General features: G+C 39.5%; 1 protein-coding gene across 1 annotated transcript in view; it reads right to left on the bottom strand.

Moving 5' to 3' along the window:
• Positions 1 to 13216, bottom strand: part of DST (dystonin) — a 404726-nt gene that overhangs the window by 251165 nt on the left and 140345 nt on the right. Inside the window, exon 7 of the mRNA XM_018560544.1 lies at positions 1134 to 1211. Coding sequence (XP_018416046.1) covers positions 1134 to 1211 — 78 coding nt within the window. The remainder of the gene's footprint in view (positions 1 to 1133; positions 1212 to 13216) is intronic.

Raw genomic sequence — 13216 nt, 5'->3', positions numbered from 1 at the left:
AAGGAAAACTAAATTAGCCTGGATTTTGTTTACTGTTTTGGTTTCTTTCTTTCATAATTTATGTTTTTTGGTATTCTCCATTTGCCTTCTCTTTAGGCTTTTTTTCAGCAACTTTGTATAAATAAGGTCAGGGGAATATTATCAGTGGCACCAGTAATTTTTATGGAGATATGGGCAGCACAAACATGGGTCCACTGATTTGTAAATGGGACTGCAATGTCAAAAATCTCTAGCAATCTCATTTATCTTATCCTATAGCATGTCTACAATCTCTGACCACCATCCTGTAGACGGCTCACAGTGTCTGAGCATCTGCCATAGTTTTTGACAGTCCCTGACAGCTTTTCGTCAATTTTATTACATGCACTGAATACTTTGTGCAACCTTTTGGTGATGTCAGGGGCCACACTTGAGGCCCTATATGACCACTATTGCTTTAGCAGAAAAAAAAAATGTTCAGCAACAGGCAAAAATATAGATATGACCAACAGTTGCACAGTTATCATGTGACATGAAAATTGCAACTGCCACTATGTTATTCTACATGGTTTCTGCTTTCAGAAAATATATAATAATTTAGGGGGTTTAAGTAACATTCAGACCTAACGTTTGCATTTTAACATGTGTGCAAAAAATTAAGAATTAGCCCTCCCCTGAGGCATTTTGATCAAAAAGAGTTTAGTAATAATCTCCAACTAAGGTCAAATTTTGTGAAAAATGTCAAGGGAGAGCTCAGGTGTATTGCCGCTGTACTAGAAATTTACAAATTTCTTTAAAAAATAAAAATAAAACACAAACACATATGGTTATTGATTTGGAGTGCAGCTTGTTTCATGCTTTTTGATATTTGCTGCGAGCTGGAAGCTGGCAGCTGAGATTGAGTGACTGTGTGGATGAGTATCTGGAGTGAAGAATCTGTTTTCACACCCTAAGGCGTTGTCAACCTGCATCAAGTTTCAGCCATGGAAGCCTGACATCCAGACAGAAGGAGCTAAAGGATGACGATGCCTGAAAGTCTAGGAACAGATTTGCGGAATATAGAGTCTAGTACGCTATATCTGGCACATTCTCTCTCCTCCCCTTCCACCAAACCCTACAAAACATTCCACAAAAGTTGAAAAAATATATATTACCTGACGTTTTTTCAAATAATCAAGTGCAATTTGTACATTCTGTAGTCTGTGAAAACGCATTCTGCCTTTTTCACGTGGCTAAAAAAAAAGAGGGAAAAGATAAGACAATGTGAGATAAACCCGTATTCTAATAGTGACACTTTTAACAGACATTGTGCTTAACACTTCCAGATGATCAGCAGATAAATGTCAGAGTGAGTAACACACATTAAGTGATGTGCCCTTTCATGCAGCGTAGATAATAAAACCCACACACTGCTTTTATGTGTCAAACTATCTCTTATCACTATTTAATGTTTTATGTTCTAGAACAGTGAAAGAGATCAAAGTTAATTTATATAAGCAGAATTATGGTTCATTGAGAGTAAACATTATTGCACCATATTAGTAATAGAAAACTGGTGGGTGAGCTACTAAAAGGCCTACATTCCTGTCCTATGTTCCCTTTAAATTCTTCTTCATTTACATGAATGAGTCTTTGATACAAGTTCAAGTTCACAGAGACAGTACACAGGAATTACTACCTTGCCAAAAACAACTGGAGTCAGCTCAGTATTAACTGAAAGTGTCAACTATAGGCAGAATCAAAAATGATATATATGATGCATCCTGTCACTAGCAATAAAGTAGACCTTGCACCTAAAAAGCAAGGTCTGCTGTTTACGTGTGCCCCCTTTCCCCATTGCTGAACCGCAGAAAAAGTGTAAAAGAATACACCTGTAAGGGAAAAAAGTTAGCTACTATATTCACCTTTTCCAGGCTGCGACGCCTAGGTGAGGGTGACATCATCTACCTTCCAGGAGATTCAGAGTACCGTATATACTCGAGTATAAGTCACCCTCGGCTTATACTCGAGTCAATACTTTTTCCCAGTTTTTTGTGGTAAAATTAGGTACCTCGGCTTATATTCGGCACGGCTTATACGGTACTTAGTATTTCCTGGGATATCATTGGAAGGTAATGACATCTCTACCTGCACCACAAAAGCTGGGAAAAAGGGAGTATAGTCTCTTTTTTTTCTGTATTTCTGTATTTCTTTTTTTTTCACTTTTCCAGCTTTTCAGCAAGGGGGGGCGAGGGGAAAACATAAACAGCAAACCTTGCATGTAATGAAAATCCCGCTCTAACTAAGCAATTTACATTTTTGGAAGTTCCCCTGTAAGTTAGGCAAATGCTTCATGATTTGTTCACATGTGTTTGAGAAAAAAATGTTGTTATAGACAATGGATTCCTTTCAATGTGGGTAAAACAAACATCACTACTTGGTTGCACAATAATGTATAATTGACAGGGGTCTTCCTTTTAATGTGAGCTGCATGTAGTGTGATTACCTTGGAAATGTGTATAGGGCCCCATTCATACTTGCTATTACAGCTTTATGCAAATTCCGGCATCAAGAATCTGTTAATTTCTGCAGCCACAATGACAGGTAAATAGCTGCAAGGCAGGGTAATGGTGACTGTTCAGATGCACACGGGCATCCACCAATTACTCCTCGCAGTGGCGGAACTACCGCTGGTGCAGGCGGTGCGGGCGCCCGGGGCCTCAGGCTCTCGGGGGGCCCAGCAAGTTGCCGGCCGCCGGATTGTTATCCAGCGCGCGGCGGGCCCCTGGTCTCTCCGCCGGGAGTGTCGGATCATCCGTTCATCCGACACTCAAGTGGGGGGGGGGGGGGGCACCAAAAAATAATCTTGCACCAGGGCCCTTTGTTCCTTAGCTCCGCCACTGACTCCTCGGTTAGAGACAGATGATCTTCCCTAAACGCAGTCTGCCTGTGTCTAGGGTCGATCATCTGTTCTTAACTGCATATAATCGGTGGATGTCCAATTACATTCAAATAGCCGTAAACAGCTGTAGCCACCTTCAGCCTGTTATTGTTACATATAGGCTGAGCGGCTATTTACACACGCCTGCCGTTCTGGCTGCAGAAATCCCCAGATTCCTGACATTGGATATGCCAAATAGTCCTAATTGCATGTATGAAAGGAGCCTAAACCCTTTAGCAGCATATGCATTGATCATTCTACCCATAGCACATCAACACACAACCATGATGCATACTTGCAGCAAAGTGGAAACAAGGTAATAACAGGTTTTTATTGCTACCTTCCTATGGGAAGGATTTTTTTCACTTTCTTCCTGTCTACAGGTTTATGCAGGATGAATAGTAAGGGATATCTTCCCAGTGAGGACACAGTTTGCAATTAAAGCACCATCTATGTATTAGAGTGATGTTCCTTTTAGGTAGATTTTCCCTCACTTTTTGATACGGAGGATTTTATGCTGTAACTTGCTGCTGCCTGCTTACACTTTAATAAAAGATCAGTATGGACGGAAATACATTTTACAAGTACTTTGTACAGATGGCTTTTGCCATACTGGAGAATTCAGATGCCCAATTTATGCCATTAGGCTATTGTATTTGTGGATTTGGTAAGCTCTTGCCAACACATATGCATGAAACAGACCCTGACTGGCTCCAAGTCTCCTGATTAAAAACAGGAGGCTAATATGAAAACACATAAAAGGGACTTACACTAATTACATTTAAAAATAGATATGATTTGTTTTAAATAAATACATAAGGGCATTGAATTGTGTTTTTATCTTTAAATACCAGTCCGGAGCTAAGCTTTGTGGCTCTGTGTCATATATTGTAGTATATAATGCTATAACTGTAATCTGTTATAGTTTTTGCCACATATATTCACAGCGGAGAAACTTTCACTGGAAGGCATAATTCAACAATTATAGAACTGGCAAACCATTTTCCGACATCTAAATTGCATCAATGGCTAAAGTCTGGGTGACGGCAGTTGTAAACTACCAAAGCAAACTAAAAAGCATAAAAACACAGCAGAAAATACATGGAGAAAATACATCTCATAACATGAGGAAAGCCAGCATGGCTGCAGAAAAATAAGCAAAATTGAAAATATTTGACAATTCTGGATGGTTTCATCAAGCTGGTTGCAAGCTGCTAACGCTGTTTGCCAATGTAAGCAATATGGTGACTGGTCCAAAACTGTATGATTTATTCCTTTCAAACACTCCACTGTTTGTTCAAAAGCACAGTCCTGCATACATTCCCTAAAAGGAGTTAGTAGTCCTCAATCTTATGCAAGAATCAAGTTCTGAGATACCCCAAGAGCAGACCCACAGCATTCTGTGGCTTTACGTATGTTGATATTGCTGTAGCAATCTAAGGGGACCACATAAATTACATTGCAGTCCACCCTTTGTCACCACGTCAACCTCTGTGTCTCACCTTTGATAACCTAACCCATAGATTTCTTTGATGACAAAAAAGGTGGACAAAGCCTGTAACACCTACATACATATCATTAGTCATACCAAAATATATAAAGGTTTGAAAAATTGTTTATATTTTCTGGATGACTAAACAAAAATTAAAAGAGAACGAATTTACATGATCATGGTATAAATTACATTCATAATTATGTATGTTGAGGTACATTATTAAAAAAAAATGTGTGAAGAAAAGTGCCAACTTCAAAATGAAGGCCAATATCTGCATGGGATTGATAGGCATAGGCATTGATAGGCATTTGTTTTTTGAATTACTAAGATGGATCTGAGATTTTTTACTTACCTGTAAAATCCCTTTCTTGGAGAACAGTACAGGAAACAAGCCAATGAGGATGGATGGGACTGCCAAAAAGCAATAATGAAGGGTAGGGGATCAGCAATCTAAGAGCAACTGTGCTTGATAGGTGAGCACAACCAAAATAGGAAAGGAGAAAAATAGCACCGCGCTTATGCATATGCAGACTGTTGCCTCCAAGGAAGTCGGAAAGTGACGAAAGGCATCATGTGGGCGGATCCATGCAAGCATTACGATCACAGAGACAGGAACTCCAGTGAACACTGACATACTACACTATGGGAAGCATTTTTTCTCACTCTGAGTATAGGAGAAGGTGGAAGATGGAGGAATAGTATAAGACGGTTTTGGAAAGATGAGCTAGAGTTTGGAAGAATATACCCCAATTTATTTGCGGATCAAAAAATGAAGGAGAGGATTTGATTCTATATATATGAACAAAGCGCTATCTGAAATATGGTGAGCAATAGGAGTCGGTGAATGCGGGCAGATCATATCTTTGAGCACGGTGGAGACTGGAGAGCACTGATTCACTAATTGTTTATGCATTCACGGACGTGGTGTGGATTATAAAAGAGTGGAAGATATAAAGTATCTTCACATATTTCAAGGACTTTATTGCGTTAAGAAGAAATGGACTACATATGGATATGTAGATTAAGTGGGAGTTGGACATTAGTTGTGAGATTTAATTCAGGACTTTCTATATGTACACATTCTATGAGATGTACTAGCACAAGTATTTTTTTGGTTATTCAAATTTTTTCAATGTTTATTATGGTTTATAGTGTCTGGACCATTAGACCTAGAGTTTTCTGAAGTATCATTAGCACAGGCATTGTGCAACACAGGTGTTGTGGATAACGCATAACTGTTTCAATGACTATAGTGCATAGTAAAGGATTAATTACTCCTGTAGTACCAAACGACCAAAATCAGCTTCCGTTGATGCCTGTACATCCTATAAAACCTTGTGAAGGTATGAACAGATGATCAAGTAGTAGCCTTGCAAATTTGCTGAACAAAGTCCTAGTGAACAAAAGCCCAGAAAGTACTGACAGCCCTGGAGGAACGAGTTCTGATAGGAAAGATGGGGAGGGGACAGAGGCGTAATTAGAACCTTCAGGGCCCCGGTGCAAGAGAGCATGAAGGGCACTCCCCCCAACCGCCGTGGCACCGCATGTTAACAGGAAGGCTGCCGAGGTCCCCAGCAAGTGCGGGACCTCAGGCAGCCGCTTGTTTAACATTTTAGTGCGGCGTTCTGTCGAGAACGCTGACCCAGTATCTGCGCTTGCGTACAGACGGGATTACCGAGGAAACCGGCATTTATTTACAAAGTATTTGTTTGTATTTTTAATTGTGACAGTTAATAATATACCATGCATGGCAGTGAATGATGGATGGCATAGTATTAACGGTCACAATTAATGATTTAAACAAAATACTTTGTGAATAAATCCCTGTTTCCTCAATAACACTGGTCTGTGTGCAAGCGCAGATGCTGAGGTCGGCAAATTCTACTACGTCAGCGTTCTCGGCAGAACACCGGTATCTGTGTTTAGTATCGGGGCATTTTCACGAGTGTGAGTACTCGTGAAAATGTCCAGAATTGGCAGTGGTGTATCCCTACTTAAAAATATAACACATTGCTGGGACTTGTAGTCCTGCATTGCTGTATAATCATCATACAGCAATGCAGAATACCACCAGCTATGTGGGACTACAAGTTCCAGCAATACATTATAATAAAAGTCAGCTACACAGAATGCCACCAGCCCCCCCTCCCCCACTATAATGCATTGCTGGGACTTGTAGTCCTACATAGTTAGTGCTATTCTGCATTACTGTATAATCATCATACAGCAATGTAGAATACCACATTCAGCACATTCTGCGGGACCAGCGACAGCCTCTCCATCCCTGCCGCACAGCCGCCCGTACATGCTACAGGTGGCAGCGCGGCAGAGAAGGAGAGGCACGATCTGGGGGGGGCCCTCTTCCTCCTCGCTGCCCCCCCCCCCCCCCAAGTGGTGGAACGGCAGGGCTTGGTCGCAATTGCGGCCCTGGTAGTTCCGCCAGTGGGAGGGGTACTCCTTACAAGTATAGGCCTGCAGAATAACTTGTCTGATCCAATGAGCCACAGTAGAACTGGATACAGGTAAACCCCTGTGGGATCCAGCAGGAAACATGAACAACAAATCCAATTGGCTTCGGGATAGGCTTGCAAGGTTCTAAATATATCTAAAGAGTGTAAAGACTCTTCACAAGGATTCTGAGATTCCGGGAAAAAAGAAGGAAATACAACATCTTGATGAAGATGAAACCACCATGGCTAGAAAAGACTGTCTAGGTCTGAGTACTGCCTTGTCCTGATGTATGACCAACAAAAGCTTCTTATAGGATAAAGGTATCAATTCAGAAACTCCTAGCTGAGATAATAGCTATTAAAAATACAACCTTACGGTTAAGGTCCTCTAATTTTATTTTTCCCAGAGGTTCGAAAGGAGGCTCCTGTAGATAGGAAAGCACTAAATTAAGATCCTATGGGGAAACAAGAGAACATTTTGGCAGAGCTAAATGAGTAACACCCTGTACAAAGGCCTTAACGCTTAAAGTGACATTGAACTCTCAATTTCCCCCCCCCCCAATGCTGCTGTACGGACTTACCTTAAGTGATGCCTCTTGATCCAAACATCTTCTTCCTTCCAGTAATTTTCAGCAGTCCCTCCAGCGCTGGTGCCAGTCTCTGATCCAGTGCAGACTGCTGTTTCTTCCTGTGTCCCACGGAGTGTGTCTGGCGTGCACGCTCCCGGCTGCACGCAGTCATTTTCACTGTACCTCACCTCCTCTCCCCTCCAGTGATATGGACTTCGCATGCGCCTGCACAAATTTCCTCCTGCATGGCCGGTGTCCCATCCCCTTATGATACCACCATATAACCCATCCATTCTCATTTAGCCTGTGTCCTGTACTGTACGATCAAGAAATTGAGGCTGCCACTACTAACCTATTCTGGAAAATAAATGTTGCCTGACTACTCTAGCACCAGGATTTTGTTCCTGGCCCAGAACAAGCATGTAGCTTGTGAAGCCAGAGGAAAAGTCAAGACTTCTGATCAGCACATTTGTTCTAGGTCTGCAACGTAAGCCTTTAAATGACAGTAAAGGAACTAACATTTTCAAAGGGACAGTTAGTTTAGAAATAGCAGCTTACTTGTTTTCTCAGTACAAACTTCCTTTAACCAGTTTGGGGCGGGGGGCGCGCGCGAGCAGAAAAAAATTCCCGTCTGGAGACGGCAACCCGCCAATGCAGCAGTGCCGTCCGTCCGTTTTTTTACTACGGGCGGACGGCAAGAGGTTAAACTTAATCCGATTCAATGCATAACCTGTACCAGCAGGGGTCAGCACAACAATAAACATCATATTTACTTTACATATCCACAATAGGGTGGCAAAATATGCTATGAATCCAACCAGTTTCATCTGTGAATGGGAAATTTTAGTCACACCCACATACACAAGGAAAAGTAATAATACAACATTTTGTGTCCTCTCCTAATTCCGCAGCAACTAGGTTAAATGAGTAGGCAACAGTTTTTTCAACAGATCAAAAAGACAAGTTTCTGATCTTTTGGAAAAAGGCAAGCAACAAATGCGGACAATTTGCAACCCAATCAGTAAAATATTGTATATTTAAAGTATAAATATGCACAAAGCCAGATAAAGAGCAGAGGAAAAGCTGGTGAGAGTAGAAAGCAACCATCATATAATCAACCAAATTTATCATGTGTCTTAATGCAGCCCCTTCAGTTTAATAAAATCAGTAAAATTGCAATAGCAATGTCAGGAAGGCCCCTCCGATGCCTACATGTACAATACATCTTTATGTCTTCACCACAGGTCCAGGCTTCACGAAAATTACCAACATGAAGTAGGAAATCAATGGCTGTACCATCCACTACCACCTTGCCCGTCCCACTATTCATTGTTAAAGTGATAGGGTGTCTTCATTAAGAGAGTAAGGAAGGGGTGGGCCATCCACTGGCATTCCAGCTTCAAGTCAGTGTTTACATATAAGTGAGGCCTGGCTTTTAGGGGTCTCGGGTTGCTCTAGAAGACATTGAGGTATGGTATTCAGTTCTTACCATAAAATATAAAGAAATGGTGTAGAAAACCACTTGTACATAATTTTTTTATATTTTATGGTAAAAACAGAAAAAAATATAGAACATGTTTTTCTTTTTATTCAGGTAAATATGAACTATTGCTTAAAGGAGAACTATGGGGTCAGTGCTTTTCCCCATAGTTCTCCTAAGGGTCACAGGAGGACACAAACTAGCATCCTCCCGTGACCCAAAGCCGGCTCGAACTATGAGGCTGAGTGATTTTCACTCACCTCATAGTTCTCCTTTAATAATATTTTGCATTTTTAAGAGCTAGCATCAGGTCTGTTCTCCTTTTCCTGTTTAGCATTATACCTTTGCTGAGTGAGTACTCAGAGCAGTGACTCGTCCAATATCAGATGGCTTAGTATGAGGTTTATAGGGATGCAAAGCAAGCAGTGTAGATGTGCTCTCTCTATAGGTAACCTATAGTGCTCTGGGAAACAAGTACTTTTTTCAAACATGAACTGTATGACAAAAGATTCTCAGAGCACTATAGGTTACCTATAGACAGAGCACAGCTACACTTTGGCTCTGCAGCTCGTTTTTTCTAATAAAAACCTCATACTGAGCCAACTGAAAATCTCTTTGAAGCACTGTAAAAGTATACCAAAACGCTTATGAATTTCAGATATTCACTATGATTAGTGATGATTATCTGAAACATGCAAGTGTACTACTCCTCAGTTATGATATTAGTTTTATACCCAGACTCATTATTAGTTCAATAAAGGTAATAGTAGGCATTTGATGGTACCTGTTCTGAGGCAGGACTTCTACGATGAAAGTAAGGCTGACAGGCTTACTTTACAAAACATGATAAATGAGGTTGAATGTGAGGAATTAGGTCACAAAGAAAATGCACTGTTTGTTTGCAAATGATCTGTTTTGCCTGCTAAAATAACAAAAAGGAAGTGGAAACTAATATATGCTTTCCAGGAAAGAGGATTCTGCCTCTCATTTCTTGCTATGGTATACACAATATTTCTATCATTGTACATTATATTTTTGTAAATGGAAAGTACTTATTATATTATTGTGCACCACAGTAAACAGATTGCCACAGTTATTATAGCTTTATATCACTGTCATGCTTTTCCTTTTTTGTTTCTACTGAGCTTTCCAAAATAGCTTTGAGGTGTAAATTCTAATTAGAATACAGGAACAAGAAGTGATCCTTGCCAAAAGCTTATTTATTACAATAGACAGAGTAAAAAATTGAAGAACAACCCTATTTATGCTAATAATTAATATGTTGCAGAAGTAGCTAGGGCCTTGGTGTCAGAGTTCCAGCAGACTTTGGCAAATAGTTCTATGCCCTGCTTTGTATTTTTTTTACCATAAGGTTTCAGTTTGAGCTGCCTTGAAGTAGTGATATGTGGGAACGAAAACAATTCTTAGCTTGATAGCCTGTAATTTACGCCACCTCCAAAACTACTAATTATAATAACATGCTAGTTGAGGGGTTAATACCACTGCTGTTTAGGAGGCGGGGAGACATTTTTCCCTTGTCACAGTAAAACAAAACATGCTTAAACGTTTCCTTACCTTGGAGCAAGTGTGATTTATATATATATTTAATTGATTAAATATACCCATTATTTATTTTAATTTTTTTGACTTACTGAGCCAGTATTCACACTGTGAGCTTGTTGAAATTAAGAAGAGGTGCCTACATGCTGTCTATGCTATTGCACGTTTTTCCTGCAACCACCTTTTAACTGGGGGTAGCTAGTTTTTATTTTATTTTTCCTGGGGGTTCAACTCTCCGAAATTGTAAGTTTATCTAGCTGACATACCCTGGACATTACAGGGTACAATGAAGACAAAGGAGGACTAAAATAGGTCATATTGGTGGTGTCAGTAAAATAAGCCTTATACATTAGTGGATGTAAAGAGGTTCCATTACTCATGTCAGTGGTGGAAATAAGCCCCATTGTTTGCTGGCAGTGGGATAGAAATAAAAAATCTACATTGACCACCAATATAATAGAGGGATGTACATGCTTGCCTGGGGCTGTATGTAATAAATGTGGGCACATTTCTGCACCTGGGAGCCACAATTTGGTCTCAGGAGGAAATCTCCAATATTACTTTTTTGTGTAAAATGTATCAAACTATATTTAACTTTACTATACGTACAAAATAAATGTAAGTAACAAAAATGAAGATGAATGTCATAACATAAACACACTTACATATGTAAGATTCCTTTAATATTGCCATATCAACCAGCCTAAAATTGTTTAAATTGGCACTACAATTACCAATATATTTCTCTTGGGCCACAGCTGTCAATTGATCAGTTTAACCCAATAGAATATAACATCTAATCTGAATATATGGCAACATTTTAGGTCTGGATTATTTTTAAATAAGTACTCGAGCACACACATATGTCAACAGCACAAACCCTGGTAAGAAGTTGAAATCCGATGTATTGTGATCTCAAAAGAGTGCTTTATTAAATAAGACATGGAACACATCACTCACTGTTGGAACTGTTAGCAGTGTGTTTTAGTGACGAGTGAACCTAAGACACATAGTACCAGTCACTGCAAACCTAAATAGAAGTTAGTACTGTTATGGGGGCACACCTACCCCCTTATCCTTATCCTCCACATCCTCATGCTGCTCAACCTCGCATGCGTCTGATGAACTCACCAACCGCAAGGTCTTCAAAAAATCTCGTTCTCTTGGCTAATGAACACAACAGACAGAAAGAGAAGGCAAAGCAGAAACACAAGACAGACCACAAATGAAGAGAAAAGTATGAAAAGAACATAATAAAGAGGAGGTATACAAGGCAAAAGAAGAAATGACCACCAAACAAAACAATTATGAATCTCTGGGGGACCCTAAAAAAGTTTAAAGAGAATTGGTGCCAGAGGGCTAGATTATATGCCAAATTACTTCTTACTTTCTTATGACCCAAGAAAAATACCATCACATCTATCAAAACCTTTCTGTACTTCTTGGCATATGAGCGTTGTGCAAACTGTTGGCGCAATATAAATCCTGTATAATAAATCCTGTCAAATGATAACGATAAAAAATTATAATATATGCAAAATTTTATTTGAATATAAAAATACTGAGGATAAGAAACTCTATGATTTCTTGTTTTGTTCTGGTTTTTTTTTTATTGTTTTTACAAATTTTACACCTAATCTTTCATTGCATTATAGGCAGTTGACAGTCTAGCAATTACTTGTAATCACCAACAGCATGTTTTCATTAACATCTCAATACATTCCGATAATCTGGTTCTTTACACATTAAGTTATAGATCTAAATGTCTTTTAAATCGACTGTAGGTACCAATGTCTATGCGTTAAGGAGCATGCACATGAACATGCACATACAGCATTTATTTGCCATTGCTGAAATCATGGTGTTACCAAAGTCACAGCCAAGTCTGTTGTAAAGTGGAGAGAAGACAAACACACCAGTGCGCTACATAGTGACTACGCAATGGAGCAGTAATGCATAAAAAGTGCTCTGCAAGACAAAAGTCTGTCTCTAGACCTTATGGCACCCATTCTAAGGAATTATTTGAATCAAGATTTAAATGTTTTTAGGACAACTATATAATTATTTGACCATATATGGACCAGCAGAATTGCAAAAGGGTAGTGCTGTCGTGAAACTACAAATAATTATTAATCATTCATTCCATAATGAACAATGAAAATGTTAAAGGTGCCCAAGGATGGACTTGTCTCACACTGAGAAAGGTACAACTGTGTATTGTTGGGGCTGGTGAGACAAATTTTCCAAAAGTCTTTTGGAAGACTAGTAATAATAATAAGCCCGTCTAATGCCACTACATCACCAGATTACATTGGTCACAGTGTTTACATATATAAGACCACATACGGACCTTACTGTCAAAAATAAAATTGCTACTTTGTGCCTCTTTGATAACTTTAAATTAAAAAAACAGAAAAGGCTTCTGACTGCAAATAATCCGATCATAAACTTATCAAATATCCCTGACATGCAGAGACTGACTACAGTACATCTGAAATGTATACATAGTTTTCTCAGTTTAGTAAATATTTTTATATTTATCATTTGCTGACTCGCTTTTCTGTTTTCACTGCTTTCCTTGATTCTGTGAAGCTAGCATGGGCACCACAAACATGGTATGCTATTTTAAAAAAATGCTTAGAAGCAACCTGACAAAACGCCATCTAGCACCAAAACCTTGACTGTAGCAATTATTTGGGACAGTTCATGATAGCATATTAATACGTGGAATATGATTCAACAGGATTATTAGAAGTAGCAAGG

Source organism: Nanorana parkeri, unplaced genomic scaffold, assembly GCF_000935625.1.
Source record: "Nanorana parkeri isolate BGI_ZX_2015 unplaced genomic scaffold, ASM93562v1 scaffold464, whole genome shotgun sequence".
NCBI classification, from domain to species: Eukaryota; Metazoa; Chordata; class Amphibia; order Anura; family Dicroglossidae; genus Nanorana; species Nanorana parkeri.
This window is presented reverse-complemented; position numbering and strand designations above follow the sequence as displayed.